Source organism: Simochromis diagramma, unplaced genomic scaffold, assembly GCF_900408965.1.
Source record: "Simochromis diagramma unplaced genomic scaffold, fSimDia1.1 OVJJ01000421.1, whole genome shotgun sequence".
Taxonomy (NCBI): domain Eukaryota; kingdom Metazoa; phylum Chordata; class Actinopteri; order Cichliformes; family Cichlidae; genus Simochromis; species Simochromis diagramma.
Window position 1 is genome coordinate 5962951 of NW_024387250.1, and position 19937 is coordinate 5982887.

Here is a 19937-nt window from a genome sequence, read left to right on the forward strand (position 1 = left end):
CTGTGTTTTATTCGTCAAACTACATTCTTAAACATAGCAATGAGTTCAGTATACTCAAATGGCCTCCAGTGACCAGATTTCAGTGTAACGTAGCAACTTAGGGATGTAGTGGAATAAAAGATTCCCATTGTGAATATGTAGCTGACGAATCTGCAAGAATGATGTGATGATATTATTTTAATATAGACCAAAATTTCTTAGGAATATTTTCAGCACCTTGTTGCTGCAGTGAGTGTAGTTCTTTGTTATTTGTAGCAATATTTTGTCACAGTAACTTTGTATTTTAAGTGGGAGCAGGATAGTCCCATGAATATATATGAATATTTAAAAAACATATGTTAAATAAAATACTATTCTACCATGGTCTCTTGGTTGTTTTGTTTTTTGTGTGTGTGTTTAAGCTTGACAGTGCAGATTCAAAAGAAACAGTCTGAATTGCATTAGATTTCCTTTTTATTTCAATTAAATATAACCAACATTATTAAGGATTAAACATTTTTAGAGGAAGTGACGTGCTAATGTTTTGAATCGTGCCGTGCAAGTTTGCGGTTGTCACGAATAGAAATCCCTGTACTGACCTGTCTTCCCCGTATATATCTGGGGAAAACCTTTAGCTTCATGTCTCCATAATTTCTCTCACAGTAAGTCTTCTTCAATACAAACCCGCTCTTATGTAACAGCATTCGTTTAGGCATTCAGCGTTGACTGTTAGCTTGCTTGTAGTTGTTGTCAGCTAACGAGAAGCCACTTTGCTAGCGCTAGTTCTCCAAGAGCCTGCAGCTATTTCTCTAACGAGATGCCCACATGAAGGTTAGCCTTGTGGATCAACAGACACTTCTGATGTTGAGAAAATACGAGTGATATGTGTGTGAATAACAACACACAATATCGTATAGCTTATGATAGCTAAGCCGTGATGCTAGTAATTAGCCATTAGCGGGTAAGTAACAGCTGCAGTGCTAATGCTGTGCTGCAAAGCACGAGAGAGGTCATTGTATAGTTGTGTGTGTGTTGTGCTAAAGCGTTGTTAGCTGCATAGATAAGCTGTTGCTTAACTATCTGAATTAATCTGCCTAATTGCAATGGTAAGTCTTTCCTCAAAGTTTGTAATATTATGGTTGCATCACAGCTAACCACATTTGAGATCTGTCCCGCATAAAAGTCATCGCTGCCTGCTAGAGATGCTGGATCTCAAGCTTTTGTAACAACTGGTTTTGTAACGTGTTTAATTCAGCATGAGCTGACTGTGTACCAAATCTGGTAAATGGTGACAGCTGTTAGGTTATTTAAGGGTCTGCATTTGCCACTGCTCAGTACATAACTGACGTGATCATCCAGCACTTTGACTTTTGTGCGTATTCTACCTCACAGCAGGAGAAAGTAATGGACCTCCACAAAATTATCCACAGTGCACTGCACGAATTTATTCAGACTTACATTACTGATGCAGATCTCAGGTAAGCAGCCCCCAGCCTCATTTAAGCCTGAAAAATCATTTTCTATGGCTTTGGAAGTAACTTCCTTTCTTACCGTGCCATGCAGCACACTGGATGATGTCCTGTTGTCTTACATCACTGGGGTCCTGGAGGATCTTGGTTCCCAGCAGAGTGTTGAGGAGAACTTTGATGTGGAGGACTTTGCAGAGATGCTAGAAGCTTACATACCTGGCTTTGCAGAAATTGACAGGTAAACAGACTTTCTCCTTTCTCTGGATGGGTTAAGAAAACCACATAACAACTGTACTATGTGTTTTAATGTTATTTCTATTTTTATTTATTTTTTTAATAACAGGTTTTTTTTTCTTTTTATTCTGCAGTGTCAAAGTCTGTGAAATGATGTTCAGTCTGGCTTCAAAACTAGCTACTGCTCGGACCTCAGGTGGCAAACATGTTCATTTTCTCAGCGTTTCTAAAAGTGTGATTCTGATACCTCTACTATTCTACTAAATGTTAATTTATTTGTTCCTTTTTATTTAGCTCGTGAAGAAAATGGTATCCCCAAGGCAAGGACAGACGAGATCTCATTGAAGCTCACCAGCCTGCCCAGTGAGCCACCAAGAAGAGAAACGCAGTGCCTTAAATCACAGACAGAGGGAGCCACTGCCAAGGTTTTCGATTCACCTGACATCAGCACATTGTTTTTTTTTTACATATTTGCATTTGTCTTTTTGTCCTACTGTAGATATTGTTACATCCATTAACAAATATTCACGTGTCTGTGTTAGCCACCAGTGTCTGAGTGGGAGGCCCAGGAGCAGCACTTACTAGAGATGTTTCCCAAGTGTAGTCTGACTGAGGCTCGCAGCGCCCTGTCTATTGCCAAAGGAGACATGGAGGAAGCTGTTCGTCTTATCATAGAAGGGGATGTTCAACTCAGTCCCACACCTCTTAACGTGAGTCTCTGATACACACAGAAACGTTGGTTTTGTGTTCCTCCTACCTTCCTTAGCAGTCTTTGATGGGATTCTCTTGTCTCAGGTAAACCATGGGAAGAGTATTTCCTCACTGGCAGACCAGAAACTTAAAGAGAGCATCCTTGAGAAGTGAGTAAGAGTGCTAGTGTGACTCGGCAGAACTTTCCTCATTTGTTTGTTTCTTGAGTTTATGACTGTGCTTAATCATACTAGGTACATGCTGGTGGACAGGGAGGAAGATAAGAAAACACACCGTCCCGTCGTTCCCAAAGATGTAAGCTTCCCCTTATACTTCTATTTTCTTCACATCAAATCTGTTTCATGCCTCTAAATCCAGGTGCACTCTGTTGTGACAGGCTCCAAAGAAGCTAGTTCGGTACCACGGTAACCAGGTGGTAACCACAAAAGGAGAACGGTATCAGCTCGTGAAGAAGGACGAGACCGAGGACATGAAGAAGACATATGTCAACCTCAAGCCAGCGCGGAAGTACAGATTCCATTGATGACGAGCACAGTTCTGAAAGAGCAGCTAATGACAGTATTGTTTACACTATTTTTAATTTATTAATTTCATTTAGCCTACATTTTGTTTGTTTTTTCCCAATTAAAAGCTGACATCTGCAGTGTTGTCAGAAGCTTCTTTTGGAAAAGGAAAAAAAAAAGTTACCTTTTCATGCCTTGGTTAAAACGTTGGATTACAGTGTTTCAGTTTTTTATTGAAAGATCTTTTTTTTTTTTTTTTTTTTTTTATCAGATATTTCAGTCAGGATGTTGTGACTTGCGTTCTTGTGTGTGTTTGTAACAGCCTAACCTATCTACGTTTGGCCATCTCAGCAGGTCTGATGTTGCTCTGACAGTATTGAGGTTGTTTGTTTAAAAAATTTTATTGTTTTTTTATGCATTTTTCTTTTTAAGCCGTACTGACATTGTGAATGAACCTATATTGATTTCTGTAAAGTTTTAGTGGTGCTGTAAAGTTTCTTCTGGACATTAGAATTATCAGCTGTTGTATGTACATATTGATTCAAAGAGGCCAATTTCATTCAGTTTAAAGTTAGGTCCAGAGTTTGTTGGACAAGGACACTGTTGTTGGAGTTTTGCCTCTGCACTCCACCACGGTGGATTTTAAATAAGATAATCGTGATGATTTAAAACATTAGTCTTAGATGTTTATTGGTAAAGTCAAGTCCTTCCTCCTTGTTCTTGTGTAATCAGTGGTTTACAACTTGTTTTAAACTTGCTGTATTTAAATTGATGAATTAATTGCAGTTTGTGAAAATGGAGGATATGCTGATGAAATTGCTTTTCTTACCCATGTAAATAATTGCCATTGTGACCTTTAGTTTTTTTTTTGTTTTTTTTTTCTATGGTCTTTCAGTTGTGGTGTACACACTCAAAACTACAAAAATTGTCTTTGTCCAACAAATTATGCACCTAACTGTGTATTGTAGCCAGTAGGAGTGCTGCAGATATGTTTGTTCAGGCCTTGAATTTTAAATCAGTTTGTTCAGTCCATAAGAGGAAGTCCTGATTGTTTACTTTAACCACTTTCTCACACACGTATTAGGGCAAAAGGATGTTTTAATATGCAAAGTTTTACGGTATTTTGGTTGTTTTGCCACAGAACACTGTCGTCCCCTGCATCTCCCTACATTGTTGAATCGCCTCAGGTCTTACTCTCTTTCTCCTGTCTGGCAGCTCCATCTTCATCACCTCCTCTGCACATGTTCAAACCAGCTCAGCTTTGCCTCTTTGTTTCCAGACAGCTAAACCTGAGCTGTCCCTCTGATGTACTCATTTCTAATTCTGTCCATCTTCGTTACTCCCAGTAAAAATCTTGGCATCTTTAACTCTGCAACCTAGCTGTTTAAGTACTGAATTTAAAACCAGAGGGGAAGAAAATGCATTACAATAACTTGATCTGAAGTCTGACAGAAGTGAGATTTGACAACCTACGGATTCACAGCTCATCCCTAATAAAGGAGGACGTACACTTCACAGGCCTTACCCAGCTGAAAACATGTCCGTATACTATATAAATTCATTTTTCAAGACCTGTTCAAACAATTGCAGCACTCTACTTTCTAACATTACGAAGTTGTGTGTGTGCTTTCTTTCACACCCCTAATGCAGAGTAAAAAATGCTGCTGGATGACTTCATTTTAAAGTTCATTCCAACAGGATTACCTTTATTTTTGATAGAGATGTTTAGATTTTCAAATTCTCCAATCATGTATTTGTGATAATAGAAGATCATGTGCTTTCAGGGTCTGTTTACATATTACCGAAGTGGTTCTCTTGTCACAGCGCCTCTCATCTCGTTTGTGTTCTGTGAGGTTTGCTTCGCATGTGATTGTGGATGTGTTTTCTTTTCTCTGATTGGATTCTGATTTCTTGTTAGTTGTAGATTAGGATAAATGGGGTTTTCTTTTAGATATATGCTTTGTGTTTCTTTCTGCGTCCATTTGGACCAGCTATAAGCATTTGTTCTAAATGGATGGTATATAGTTTTCCCCTCGATGTAGTGTAACAGCTGGGTGTTGGAAAGATGTCTTGTTTCTGGTGCTTATAGGCAGCAATGTTATCTTTAAATACTGTATGATGGTGTTACTGTAGAGCATGGAATGATCCCCTGAAGCTGTTATAGTGACAACCGAAACAGCTTTCCTCGCTCTGAGAAACTGCTGACGCACAATTTATAGTAAATACTAATTTTGTAGACTACCATATGAGTTGTGTCTATTTATTCATGTACATACATAAGGTGCTAGATTTGAATATTTAAGTTTATTATTTAATTTCACAGCTTTCAGTAATCAGTCAACTCTGAAGAAGAAGAAGAACAAACAAACTTTAATCAGAAGAACAAGGAGATGACATTTAAAAAAGAAACCACACAGGCATCCATCAATAAAAAAGGAAACAAAAAAAAAAACATAACTATCTCTGCAAATAAAGTCATTCTCATCTTTAAAGCAGCTTAATGCCAGAGGGACAACAAGCATTTTTACTATAAAATTGGAAAATTTAAAAAAAATAAAATAAAAATAAAAAATCTTGTGACATTTAATACCCTGCCCATTTAAGACAAGGCACGCACAGTAATTAATTACCCTAGCAAAACAGTCTTATTTTTACAGAGTAATTAGTACTCAACGTTTGATCACTGCACAATTTGTGAGAAGAACAAATGATGATTACTATCAGCAGTTTAAAGGCTGAACCTTGATCAGAAAGAAATGAAAAAATATTGACAATATATGTATATTTCCATTTCAAGGGTTCATCTCACTGATTTATTCAGTTACATTATGAAGATACCATCTACTGGTTGGTTTGGCACATACTGCACAGGACACCAGTCAGCCACAACATTAAAACCACTGATATTTAAGTTAATCAAACTGTTCTGAGAAACCAGGCTCCTACTGTAGCATTCGTGTGGATGCTACTTTGACGTGCGCAAGCCACCGTACCCCACTGTGCTCGCTTTTAATACTGTGGCCACACAGCGTGTACCAAATGGTGTCCCTTTTATTTAATGTACATATTAATAACAACTCGAGAGAGCAGCTTAAACTTCTATGACAGCCATCTTTCAAGTCGCTCTCGCTTCAAGATCTTAAAAACCTGTTTGTGTGAAAGTAAAAATACATTTTTCTCATCTACAGATGCAAATACAGCATTTTCACCAGGAATTAAATGTTTGTATACATTACAGAATCATTTAATTTCAAAATAGATGCATGTAATATAACATTCTGATTAAGTGTACTGTAGCGTCATAGTCCACATCAAGCTTGAAAAGCAAATGCAAACCTAACCACTAGGTGGTGCTTCTTTGTTGCACTGCAATGGTTGATACTGAGCTACATTCCACACATTTTCCTGCTAGTTCACTAAACTAATAGCATTTTAACATGTTTCTGTGAGTTATTTTAAACCGGTTTTACACCCTTTAACCCAAGACAACATGATGTGTAATTGTTCTAAGAGGTTTCCACAAATTTCATATTTTCTTTCTTAAAAGTTGCAACTAAATCTGCACTGATCAGCTCATTTAAAGTACCCACTTCTTCTGATACTGGTGTGCAGAGTAGCCCATCCCAAGGAAAGGCCTTGAAGTAAAAACTCAAAGAGCAGTTTATAACACACACAAAGGAAAAAAAATCACTGCTAAAAAGAATGTGACATATTCCTTCAGCTGAATATATGACCCCCCCCCCCCCAAAAAAAAAAAAAAAAAAAAAAAAACACAACACTTTTTGAATATTACTGTACTGCATTAACATCTGTGCCTATGTCATAAGTAGACATAGAGAAAACGCAGATAAATATTCCCAAAATCCTCAGCTGTAAAGCTGTCTTTGCATTGCAATAAAGATTATGATTATTACAACATAATGAAATGAAATTTACTAGTCAAGCCAAAACTGTGTTACTCCATGTATATGACAAATATCCTGATGTGCACTGTACATATAATACCCCTCTGACTCTTTCATTAGTGGTTAAAATAACAATGCTTCTCTACCAATCTCAGACAATCAACAGCTTGAATTGTAAAACTGAGACAGCACTGACAGATCGGTACGAATAGACAAAAGAAAACGAGAACATGAATGTTTGATCGATGTTTCTTCTGTTGCTTTTGTATTTTTCCAATGACAATGGCACTCGAAGACTGAAGCACAATGTTTTCATGATGGCCGCTTATTGCCATGCAGTGATGCGTAGCTCCAAAGACAGTGCTTACACACACAGCAGTGTCAGCATCACATGCACACAGTTTCCGAAGCAGTCTAGTCAGCAGTTTTTAAGGGTAGGGGTCTAACTAAGATCCTGCTCGTATCGCCCCTTGATCATTGTTTTCAGCAAAGGTCCGACCTACAGTAAAAGAAAAAGGGGTTTTTGTTTAGAATAAGCTACATCACGTACTCTTACTACACTGTTATGCTCAATGCATTGTCCTGAACTGCATATATATCTTTCCTCTGTACTAAATCAGGTAAGCCATAAATATTCACAGTAACTGGGTTGCTGGAAGGGTCAGCATGCCCCAGTGATTTCATGTAACAGGTGACCTAAATGTGGATCTTATTTGATGTTCTAGAATCAGGCAATGTGACATTCATGTGCAACTTTGTGCAGTCATGTACACTGCCAGTACTTTAGAAACTGCTCTTTTCTTTTTTTTTACCTCATGTGGATCTCCGAGTGCTTCTCCCAGCATCTTTTCAATATTCCTCATGATGGCTACTTTCTGATGAGCCCGCAGAGGGTATTCTATCCTCTTAGGTGTGGGGGCACCCTGGAAGTACATGTAATAGCTGAGCAATCGTGAACAGACATGTGGTGGCAATCATACCACATATTTTAAAGTAACTGTACATACTTTGTACCAGAAGTTTACAGTGATTGTCACTCCACCATTCAGCAGCGATTCAATGTGATGCCACCTGAAGACAGAAGAAAAATACAATCAACTAAATCCAGTGAACTGAATGTGTTAGAGCAAAATTAACCATCACTTAATCCCAGCATTACAAATGCAAGTAAGAAACTACAAGCAGTCTAAGTGAAAATAAAACAGAATGTCAATGGTGTAGTACCCCAGTATCCCAATTTCTTGTAATGTGTGAAGTACACAAAGTATGTGATATGTTTTCTTCTCATTGGTTGTCTGTGCATTACTGGTGTTAGCATCAATCAATCAATTTATTTATAAGCACATTTAAAAACAACACAGGTTGACCAAAGTGCTGTACATAGTAAAAAAGTAGATCAAACACACACAAAGAACAGAACAAAACTCAGTGACAATTAAAAGCTAGAGAGTAGAAATGTGTTTTCAAACGGGTTTTAAAAATGTCAAGTGTTGGAGAGATCCTAATTTCAAGAGGCAGACTGTTCCAAAGTTTGGTTGCAGCAATCGCAAAGGCCCGATCTCCTCTGTTTTTTGGCCTGCTTCTAGGGACAACTAGAAGCAATTTATCAGCTGACCTGAGAGTTCTAGTAGGAGTATTTTTAGTTAAAAGATCAGAGAGGTATGATGGAGCTAATCCATTTAGAGATTTAAAAACAAGCAATAAAATCTTAAAATCAATTCTACAACATACTGGAAGCCAATGTAAATGAGCCAAGACTGGGGAAATATGGTCATGTTTACGTGTGCCCGTCAGGAGTCGAGCTGCAGCATTTTGAACTAGCTGAAGACGAGAGAGCAGAGCCTGGCTGATACCAAAATAAAGACTGTTACAGTAGCCAAGTAGTCAAGCCTGGATGAAATAAATGCATGTAGTCAGCAAATGACAAAATGTTCTTAGTTTTTGCAAGTGCCCTGAGCTAGAAGAAGCTGGCTTTTACAACAGAATTTATTTGTTTCTCAAATGAAAAGCTGCTATCAAAGAACACTCCGAGGTTCTTTGCAAGCACTGCAAATAGTACAATCTCAGTTTTTTGGTCGTTTACATTCAAAAAATTTAATGCAAACCATGATTTAATGTCATCGAGGCAGTCTAGCAACACTTTTAGAGAGTCCGTAGAATTCTTTTTAAGAGGAAAGTCAATTTGAAAATCATCTGCATAACAGTGAAATGAGATTCCGTGTTTCCTGAAAATAGAGCCTAATGGGAGCAAGTAAAGGGAAAAGAGTACTGGGCCCAGGATAGATCCTTCAGGAACCCCACATGTAAGGTAGGTGGATGCGGATGAAGAGCCACCAAACCTTACAGAAAAACTTCTATCAGTTAAATAGGATCTAAACCATTCAAGTGCAGTTCCTTTAATACCCACACAGCTCTCCAGTCTTGATAAGAGAATCCCACGATCTACTGTATCAAATGCCACACTTATATCTAAAAGCACAACAATGGCAGAGTTACTAGAGTCAGCAATTAATAAAAGATCATTAAGAACTTTTAAAAGCACAGTTTCAGTGCTATGTAGCGCTTAATGCATAATGGTGGCAAGAAGACCTCTACACTGCCTTCCTAATGACCACGTCCTCCATGATCAAGACCAGTAAGATCATAATCCATGTACAGGAGGGGTTTCAAGTGTACGACACGTGGGCCAGAGGCAACCCACCAAAGGATCCAATCCAGCCCACAGGATGCTTTTTGGAAAAGGTGGTATTTCAAAGGAGGAGGCCAAAACTTTTGAGCCTTTAACTGCATTTTCATTAGTTTTAGTCTACACCAAGACATAACCTGTAATAACCTATAATCTGCCATACACCAAGTAGCTCAACAGATAAACACCAACTGCAAGAAAATTTTACTTTTTTATTGTTAGTATTCATTTTAAAACCATTTACAATAGGATTTGGGGGTTTTTTCAATGATTTTACAAAGTAAATAATGGAACCATCTTTCATTTCTTTACAGTACAAGCCCTGCTGACCGGTTCATTTGATTTACCACAGCATTATGTTGACAAACAGATATATTGATGAAATTGTACTTTTCTTAAGACACATTTGGCATTAAATACGCAGGTAATCTTCTTCACACTCAAAGTAACAATTTTGAGGTGTATTTCTTTATATGAGATATTGGGCAACATCTTTACTGGTCCACCCCATTTAAGATGAAACTGAGCTTTATGTGACACATGACGTAAAATGATTTTTGACACCCCTGATCTGAAGGAAATCAAGTGCTATGCAACACATACAGCAAGTCATGACATCACTCGTCAACACAGAGACTCATGTCAACAACCTTGCTAAATGGTTTAAACTGAAAAATGTACATCAGGAGCAAGAATTTGGTTAAACTAAGGAGTGCACATGAAGTTTATGATGGAGAAAATGGAAAAATGCTCATTAAAAAAAAGGGACCAAAGGGTTTGTTCACTGTGCATAAATTTCACCAAAATCTGATCAATGCTCAAAGCGGAGTAGTGGATTGTGAATCGTGGACAGATGGACAGACAACTGACTCCTCCCCATGGCGCAAGCTCATTTGTCCTTTGGCTACATTAGCTAAAATAGCAAGGCATAATACGATGAGCAGACATGTACTGACTGATAAAGTGACACAAGACACTACTTTCACACTAAAAAAGGAAAAGATCATGTTTTAAAACCTCTTAAATGACAGAGGCGGAATACAACGCACACTTCCTCCTCACATGGATGTGAAAGTGCGACTCGGAGAACTCCATCACATGACACATTAATGTCACGCTTGCTTTTTCTGGGCTAATTAATGAGGCCAACCTAAACCAAACGACTGATGGATAATCCTGCAACAGCCTGCTAAGTGCTTAAATAAAACAAAGCCATGCAGAGAGCATGAAAACACAACAGCTGACAGGGCTTCCAAGAAATGTTTGCACAAATAAGATTGATAGAAAGATCACAGAGATATTATTCTTACCAGTACATTGGGATGTAGAGCACGTCTCCGGGGCCCACGACAGCCTCATAGCCAACAACATTTTTAAAATTTGGAAACTTCTCATAGTCTGGATTATCAAAATCAACCTATAAATGAATAAATAAATTATATAAGAAACAGGAACATATTACTCATCTGTCTCCATGAAATATAAAACACATTTAAAAGATGCAGATTAAAGTTATTAAGGTAAATTAATGAAACAAATCTAATGTTATCACATTAATGACGTCCATGGAATCAAACTTGGGTGTATTGCTACATACAGCACACAAAAGTTTGGTCAGTACTCATCAAAATGTGACAAATAATTATATTAGAAAGTTAAAGATGAAATATTCTTTTCAATATATTATGCAATGTTGTATTATTTTTGTATTTCACAGTTTTTACAGTATAAAAAAAAGAAAAGGAGCAAAGTGCAAATGAAATAGAACCCTAACCCTTAATGCAATGGAGCTAAGGCTTCTTTATAATCATAACTAAGGAAGGCCGGAGGAACCCAATTAAAAAATAAAAATATTACTAAAACCTTATCCAGTTTTCATGTGCTGTCTATGCAACTGCCTGGTGTGACACATTTGAATAATTATGTTACTAAATTCCACTAAATGTGTTGTTAATGTGTTTCAGCTAGCAAGAGATTATTTAAGCCTAGCTGACGCAGTGAGCAGCTTCTCATCTCTAAAACAACTCTGCAGCTAGACACATCCTGTGGTTGTGGCAAAGATAATATTCTGTTACTGAAGGGTCAAGTTACTCTCCTGAATCAAGCACAGAAAATCACTTAACAACTCAACAATCATCTTTGAGTTAGGAATGTGGTTTTAAAAAAAGTTTTATAGAGAAAGCATTATGATCTGGGGTTGCTTCGGTTGGTCAGGTTGAGGTTTAAGAGAATTACAATTTAAAAAGTGAGGTGTATAAACTGAACGACCAGGTTTTTTTTAATCAAAGGCTTTTTTTCCTGAGCTTCCAAGATTAATTGGGCTCAAATTGCGAAAGAGTGGTTCAGGGAGCATGAGACATTTTCACACATGGACTGGCCACCCGTGTCGAGACCTTAACCCCACTGAGAATCTCTAGGATGTGCTGGAGAAGACATTAGGCAGTGGGCCAACTCCCCCACTGTCAACACAAGAGCTTGGCAAAACATGAATGCAACTCTGGAAATAAATGCTGTGACATTGCACAAGTTTATAGAAATGATGCCATAATGAACGCATGCTGTCATCAAAGCTAAAATTGGTCCAATGAACTATTAGACTGTGTGCCTTTTTTCTTTTCAGCCAGGCAGCGTATATGGACACAGTGCAGGCATCTGCACGTGAGCATGGCCCAAAGCCTTTTCGCAGGATGGAGCTGGCTTTGGACCGGAAATCAAACATATGAGGCTTTCTGTGTGTTGTGCGTGTCAAACAGGTAAGTATACAATGTTGGGCAAGCGTCACCTTTCAACCCATCATTTCATCTCTAACAGAAAACGCAGAGTGGCACAAACACATACTGGCACTGTGAAAATAAAAATCTGATAGCCTACAGAAGAGAAGGCTATCACAGGATAAGCAAAGGTAACAGTTTCTTCAAATTTGTAATGCAAATAAGGAGTTCAAACAAATGCCGCAGGGCAAGTCTGGAAGAGCAAGAAAACTGCATGTCGGATTGCCACTGATGATCTGCAAAAGACTGTGAACATTTTAACAGTCTCTGGAGTGGTGGTGCACCGTCTTACTGTGCAGCAACACCTCTGCAAGTTTGCAAAGTCACATCTAAGCAAGCCTGACACAATTTGTAAATCCAAACTGATATTGTTGAAATAAAACTGACACCAATAAGCAGCCTGGCTTAATAACATGAACCCCTCCTGAATGGGGCAGCTCAAACACACTTTGGGTTTGTGCTGCAGCTAGTAGTATGGGAACATTTAACCGGAAAGAACGCATTTATGTAAATGCCAACTCCTGGAAGCACATAATGATAGTTTAAAATCCATAACAGCAAGGGACACAAAATACAGGTTGCACCACAGCCCTCAGGCCCCTAAAGTGAACATCAACAATATATTTATAAACCTCAAAGGAGAAGAGCATACAAGACCCATACAAGAGAATAACACAACTACACATCTTGCAGGATGAATTGGTGAAAACTTGCCAAACAAGAATTGAGACTCTCAGTAGAAAGAGGGGGGAAAAAAACATCTGTATGGCTTTGGCAAAGAGGGTGTCATTAAGCAGAGACTGATCCTTTCCTTTTTTTTGTTATTTTAAAACTGTAAAAAATTTAAAAATTTAAAAAAATGGAAATAACAGTGTCATCTTGCTGAAAGTTTAAAGAAATTTAGCAACTTTCGGGGTGGCTGTAGCTCAGGAGGTAGAGCATGTCAACTGCTGATTGGAAGGCTGGTGCTTCGATCCCTGGCTCCCCCAGTTTGCATGCCAAATATCCTTGGGCAAGATACTAACCCCGACTTGCTCTCCGATGCATCCATCGGAGTATGAATGTGTATGAATGACAGTTAGAAAGTATAGATAACTGTGTATGGGTGAACCCAGCGTGTTGTATAGACTCCAGTAGAGTAGAAAAGCGCTATACAAGAATCAGTCTATTCATCTTATTCTTTAATCATTTGACCAAACTTCTGCACCTACAGTACAACTTACTTGGCTCTGTCTGTCACAGGGGTGATGAACAGGGTATGGATAGAGACATTCAAACTGGTCTGGCGGGAAGAGGATGCATCTCTTATGGCCTTTAATCTGTGCAAAGAAATTCTGCTGCTCGTCATAATGCGCTGGCGTCACATTGCCTGCGGTGACAGATTAACAGAAAACGTAACGCAGGGGTGACAAAAATAACTTTGAACTTATTTTCTTTCTGCTGCCAGAGCCTCACCCTCCATGCCTATGAGCAGGAGGTTGGATGTCAGCTGTCCCCAGCTTCTCTTGGCTTGCTGCTTGTTGATCCAGTTCCAGTTGAAACCAAGAAAGTCAACAACGATCTTCTTTCCTACTGTGTCGTTCAGCGTCTGCTGCAGATATACCCTTGAAATGCACGAGAAAAGGGCACATGCAAAATGTATGAGCCTGAGACAAAAGTGGTATAAAATACACTGGCATTATAGTGTACAATGACAACTTGTTTACCAGCTCCTGTTTCAGCTGACTACATCTCCTTTACACCACAAAGAGAAATTTAGCATTCAAGGAAGTGGCTAGTTTAAATCCAAATAGGTAAAAGCCGCTTTGCGTGTCGGCAAGTCAACAGTCAGCTCTCTTTAGTAAATGATCTGTCTGTGTGTGTGCTGCCAGGCCAAGTCAGGTCACAGGAATAAGCTTCTCCCATGGTTCTCTGGTGGAAATGCTTAGTCATAGCCACCGCTTTCCTCTGCTGCATTACGCTGCGAGTGAAAAAACCCTTCCCTGTTAAGTACACCTGCAGCACAAACACATCTTGTCCCTGACATTCAATGAGGCCCTCGTGCACCATATTTCTATACTTAGGGGTGCACATAAGTGGTCCGCAGGTGCGCATGCGCTGTCAAAATAAAAGACGCGCACCAGATAAGAACTTGCAACGCGCATTTGCATGCATAAGATTTTCTGGAGGAGGACAGACATTTCTTTAGAACTCTTAAAGATGTCGAAGAAGCAAGCTCCTTTAAGCAATTACTTTGGTGTTCCTCCACCTCCAAAGAAATGTCAGAAGGAGTCCGAACTGCAAAAGAAGCACGTATTCCCGGAAAAGTGGTTGCAGGAGGCGAGCTGGTTTCAAACAAATGATGAAAACACAGAGATGTGGTGCAGAATATGCCATGAAAATCCCACTGTAGTGGACAAAAACAGTGCCTTTGTACGCAAACGCGCGTAGCAACTTCTTAGCTGGTGCGTGTCTTTTATTTTGACAGCACATGCGCACCTGCGGACCACTTATGTGCACCCCTGTCGATACGCCTATATAACAAACACACCGCTTCGACTAAAATATCATTTCATCCTACCTTTCATCTCCTCCCCTTTCCTCCGTTTCGTGCATTTGATCCACAAATTCGTTAAACTTCATTTCCATTCGCTGAGACTTCGGGACAAAGTTCTCAAAGTTGCACATTTTTTTCTCATCGTAGTAAAGGAATTTGTGGTTTCCTGAAATGTAAACAGAGAAGTCTCCGTTTCCAATGTTGTCCTTGAGGTATGCGATATCCCATTTGAGAGCTGGGTACACGAGGTTTGTGTCTGTCAAAACCACCGGTTCCTGAAAAAAGTAATAATAAAAAGCATTTCAACACAACAGAAAAATCTAACTTTATTTCACGCAATTGAAAGGTGACGTAAGTGACTTTGAACATGGCATTGTTTATGGAGACCGGTCAGAATACTTCAGTCTGATAGGAGGAAAAAGTAACTCATCACCACTCATCACACCCAATGCATAAGAGCATCTCTGAATACAAAACACATCAAACCTTGAAGATGGGATAAAGCAAGAGAAGACCAGACTGAAACATGGACCATGTCCATTTCGCCTTGTATCAACCATTCACGCTCCCGGTGGTGGTGAAACGATGTGGAGGATATTTTCTTGGCACATTTTGGACCCCCTGAGACTAACTGAGCATTATTTAAACACCACAGCCTACCTGAGCATTGTTGCTGACCATGTCCACCCCTTTATGACCACAGTATCTTCTTCTGATGGCTGCTTCCAGCAGGTTAACATGCTATGTCACAAAGCGCAAATTATCTTAAACAGGTTTCTTGAACATAACAATGTTTACTGCATTCAAATGCCCCCCCTATTCACCAGCTCTCGATGCAAAAGATGACCATCACCATTATAGTGAAATGGGAGATTTGTATCATGGGCAGGACTCCAAAAATTCTGCACCAACTGCGTGATAACAGCATGTCAATATGGACAAAAATCTGCCGAATGGTTCCAGCAACTTGCTGAATCTACTACTACTTTTAATTCTTTATGGCAGCGTGGAAAAATCTCACAACTAGACTTCAGTAGATTGCAGATTACAGTCAAGTGATTTCTGTTTTTCTACCCCACCCAATTCAAGTGCCTAATCCTAGCTACAATGGCCATCATAGGTCAAAAAAACCCAAAACAAAAACAGCTGGCCACTGTTCGTCTGCAATTAGTGCAGGCTGTCAGTCCACTGTTTACCTTATCTGTCAATATGCCAATTTTCCACATCTATTTACTCTGAATGACAACGTCAAATTTTGTGAAAGGAGTCCAATATGAGTTGATGGATCAGTGAAGTTCACAAGCATGTTTTGCATTTTTTCATATTTCAAAGGTCTGACTTCAGTTCAGGAGATGAAACGTGAGGTGAGAAGGAAGAGGATGAGTGGAAAAGAGGGAAAACAGAGACATAATGAAAATATACATGTAAAACTGTTAAATAGTCAAACAACTACTGTATTGAAGATGGCCGGTCAACTTGGTGGCTTTTGCGAATCTGTGCCCTGTCTGTTTTTTTATGGACTAATTCTAGGCTGTTAAAATGCGTCAATCTGTTAGAATATGTAATTATACACTAATAAGTGTAATTCTTTGATTACAGTGTTCTTTTTGCCATTAGAAATCCAACCCAGTACTACCAGGCATACCTAATATAGTGGACAGCGAGTGTACAATGGTAGGATAAAAATGTAAAGTTTTACTTTACATTTCTCACCTTAATGACCAGCACATAACTATGCTGCATAAATTAAGAGGAATGCAAAAAGACTGCTGAAGTGTCTTTCAAGGGCGACTTTTCAAGCTTTTAAGTAAAAATAATAATAATAATAATAATTAATTAAATTATTAATTACACATAAAAAATAAACATTAACTGTTGCTGCGTGTATCACCATGTTGATTTTGTCGCATTACTGTTCATAAAATCTCCCAAAATATTTGTTTAATAACTGCTCTGAATGCCATTAAAATAAATATATCCCAGCAGCTTGCAGCGGGCTGCACGGGGAGTATATGGCAGCACACTCTGAGCTACGAGGCCTACGTGACTAACTGAACGTACACCGCTGCGCGCGCCCCCGCCGCCCGCGTGTCTCGTACGTTGTGCACTGAACTGGTTCTCGGTTTCACTTTCACCGGACAACTGGGAGAATTTTCGGTGGCAAAGGATTGAAATGATGCTGTAAATCCTCGACGCCGTCAACTAACTGTAACGTTTTGAAATATAGACACTTTAGTTATGGTCTGTGTTTAAATTAAGATGGCAGGTGGAAGCAAATAAGGGGGGAAAACTGCCATTTACTTCAAATACATCTTTTTTTTTTTCTTTAGTTTTTACGCCCGCGCTTTATGTGCGTCGTTTTAAAATAGTTAAATATATCTCATAATGTCCACTCTGCCTTAATACTGCTGGGAAAGAGAGTCTGAGGTCGTCGGGTAGTTTTAATATGGATGTTTTTGTTAACATTAAACAGCTAATAAGGCGACACAATTGACATTTGAAGCCGTGTTTGGTAGCTACAGGGGTCACTCCTAGCACAACCTGTGATCTACATTACACATACCCCTCAATGTGTCTTTTTTTTTTCCACTCATGTATTAATGGTTGAATCAGAATGGCTGCAGCTGTTAAAAGCAGTCTCTCCAATATGACAACACCAAATAAACAAATTCCAGTGTAAAAGATGCCTATGATAATGAATAAACAGGGGCAATTATACTCTATTTGCTAAATATTCTACACCATCATACATATTGCTTTTTTTTTTTTTTTTTAAACTGTTGCACAATTTGCACAGTAGAGATCTTGAAGCCCAAATACAGATAACTGCACCAGTTTTGAGGAAGTTGGAAGAGCACAATGTGTAAGAAAAGGTGTGAAAATGTGTAAGAAATTTTCACTTCCCTTGTGCCATATATGGTAATCAAAATGAAGTGTGAAACGTGAGTAAGCTTGACAATATTACTATCCGTGTTCTGTTACTATTCTTAGATAAACATGTCTCAAGAGCTGAAAACTGTCATGGATTAGTGTGCAGAAGAATAACAAAAAGCAGAGCAGGAAGCTGGTTTATTTTGAGAAGTATTAGTAAGATGACACATCTACTTCTGTGCAAACCAATTCTGATTACAAACAGAGAAAGCGTCAGCTCTATTAATGTGCCATTTTGCAATATGCTTTTGTTGGGCACATACACCTACTCCATAAAGTTTTATAACGCATACCATATCTTAAATGAGGAAAGTTAATATGGTTAACAGTACCTTTATAGCTCTATATTCCACATTAAATTCTTGTGAGACAACACTGAAGTGATTAGAGTTTTCTATGGAGAGTGACTTAGGTGTCACTTCTTTTTAAATGCAATGGCCTGCATAGAAGCCATTCACTTCTTTGCAGGCCATGCACCTATACATGATTGGTCAGTGGCCCATCAGTAAACTCCTGTAACAGGTACCTATTGTCTAGAGAGGTCTCTTGGTAAAAGGCTCCAGCTAAATTAAACAAAGAATAAGAGCAATAAAAGACAGTGGACGTATTATGATATAGTTTGCCTGCTCAAGATAGAAATTATTACAGCCTCAACCTTAAGCAGATGAGGCATGCATTTCACTTCCATTTGTTATGGTTGGAATTAACCTACAGCTGTTTCATCAAGAAGTTGGGGAGAGGTGAAAAACCTATATCAGATAAGACACCACAGAAACGCTGATTCTTATAAACACTTCTGTGTGTAGACCACAATGATGATCACCCCAAACAGCTCTGCAAAGTCACAAAGCACAGATACCGGATCTGCTTATATTAATACGTTTGCGTCCAAATGTGGAAGAAAAAGAAAGCATCTTGCTTTGGGTGTAATGTGCTGTCACGAAAACCCATTTACAGTGCCAAATTCTTACATGGCAAGCTGGAACTCTGAGGATTTGAGCTTGAAAATTAAAGTCTCTGTACTAAATTTAAATGCAACATACAGATTTATGTTGACCACACTGAGCTGATGTAGTGTTGTGATAAAATAAGGCTAAATCTGTCCAGGATGTGTCCTTGGACACTAAACAAAATTCTAAGATTGTTCGCGATCTTTCACTGTCACTGCGTTGGTAGATAACCTGAAGACTGATATTTCTTAGATGAAGCTGTTACTAAAATGTTTGTGCTGCAGCGTTACTTTTTTGGTTTCTGTAAAAACACGGAGTGCAATTTTAGCGAATCTTAGAAGTTCCCATAAGCTAACTTAGCAATTTTACCTCATTGTTTATTAGCATTTCTGCTCTCGGGTCCGTGTGAGACAGCCTGGGAATGGGCTTGGTGGGGAAAGAATACTTTCGGAGCTGGGATTCATCCCAACCCCGGCTCTGGACGCCAGAGAAAGCGGCACCACCTTCGCTCGTCGCCGGGTCAGCTTCCACCACGGTCGCCGCTGCCATGGTCGTCGACAAGCGCTGATTAGCCGCCTCAGTCTTCCCCTGAATAAAACAACCATACACCGGTTTTCGCTGCTAACGATATCCCGCTAGGCTACACAGTCAGCAACGGCACTCTCTTACAAGCTTTTCCATTCACAATTATTAATCGGTACAAGAAAATGTGCGCAGTCCCACAGAGAGCACACAGCTCCGCTCCGTGCAACTGTTTGTTGACAGCTAGAAAACAAACGAAACCAACTCATATATACTCTGGTCTGATAATGTGATGCTCAGAATATCGGACAGCGACTCCTAGCGTTGTGGCTGACTAAATGCTACTATTGCATCTATTTCCTTTCACCACAAGGGGGAGCAGTCGCACTTACTTTTTTCACAGTTGTGCAGAAAGTCGATAGCAAAGAGGCAACGAGCCCATCAGTGATAGGTTAAAAGTCACACTTATATCATCTAGCGTGCAGATACAAGCTGGAAGACTTTGTTAACATAATGTTGTTACTTCTGAAAAAATATGTCCTAATTAGAGCTCAGCCTACATGTAATATGAATATTTTATTTAAGTGCTTCACTTTATTCCTCTGTTATGCAAAATTTTATTGCATAAATGCGATATTGCATGGTTTTCAATACAGGAAACGCTAGTGTAATTTTAACAGGACTTTTAATTCACAGTGACAATTAGAATAGTTTAATATAATGGACATCAATTATATTGT

At 39.0% G+C, this 19937-nt stretch overlaps 2 protein-coding genes across 7 annotated transcripts; one reads left to right on the top strand and one right to left on the bottom strand.

Annotated features, from left to right (window-relative positions):
- The first annotated feature begins 507 nt into the window (after positions 1 to 507).
- cuedc2 (CUE domain containing 2) lies at positions 508 to 5137 on the top strand. Of its 5 annotated transcripts, none has more exons than XM_040001386.1 (9): positions 508 to 641; positions 1372 to 1457; positions 1543 to 1686; positions 1817 to 1878; positions 1977 to 2107; positions 2225 to 2392; positions 2478 to 2542; positions 2627 to 2687; positions 2770 to 5137. In XM_040001386.1, exons 2-9 carry the CDS (start codon positions 1384 to 1386, stop codon positions 2914 to 2916), a joined length of 852 nt encoding a protein of 283 aa, XP_039857320.1. In that variant the 5' UTR covers positions 508 to 641; positions 1372 to 1383; the 3' UTR covers positions 2917 to 5137. The 5 variants fall into 5 exon arrangements, with proteins under 5 accessions (XP_039857320.1, XP_039857322.1, XP_039857319.1 ...); XM_040001388.1 differs by having other exon boundaries at positions 512 to 641; positions 1375 to 1457; XM_040001385.1 differs by lacking the exon at positions 508 to 641 and adding an exon at positions 648 to 1085.
- Positions 5138 to 5715: 578 nt separating this feature from the next.
- hif1an (hypoxia inducible factor 1 subunit alpha inhibitor) lies at positions 5716 to 19452 on the bottom strand. Of its 2 annotated transcripts, none has more exons than XM_040001381.1 (8): positions 19045 to 19452; positions 14819 to 15069; positions 13714 to 13862; positions 13482 to 13627; positions 10798 to 10904; positions 7809 to 7872; positions 7614 to 7724; positions 5716 to 7300 (listed from the first exon to the last, which is right to left on the bottom strand). In XM_040001381.1, exons 1-8 carry the CDS (start codon positions 19222 to 19224, stop codon positions 7244 to 7246), a joined length of 1065 nt encoding a protein of 354 aa, XP_039857315.1. In that variant the 5' UTR covers positions 19225 to 19452; the 3' UTR covers positions 5716 to 7243. The 2 variants fall into 2 exon arrangements, with proteins under 2 accessions (XP_039857315.1, XP_039857316.1); XM_040001382.1 differs by having other exon boundaries at positions 15281 to 19163.
- Positions 19453 to 19937: the final 485 nt, after the last annotated feature.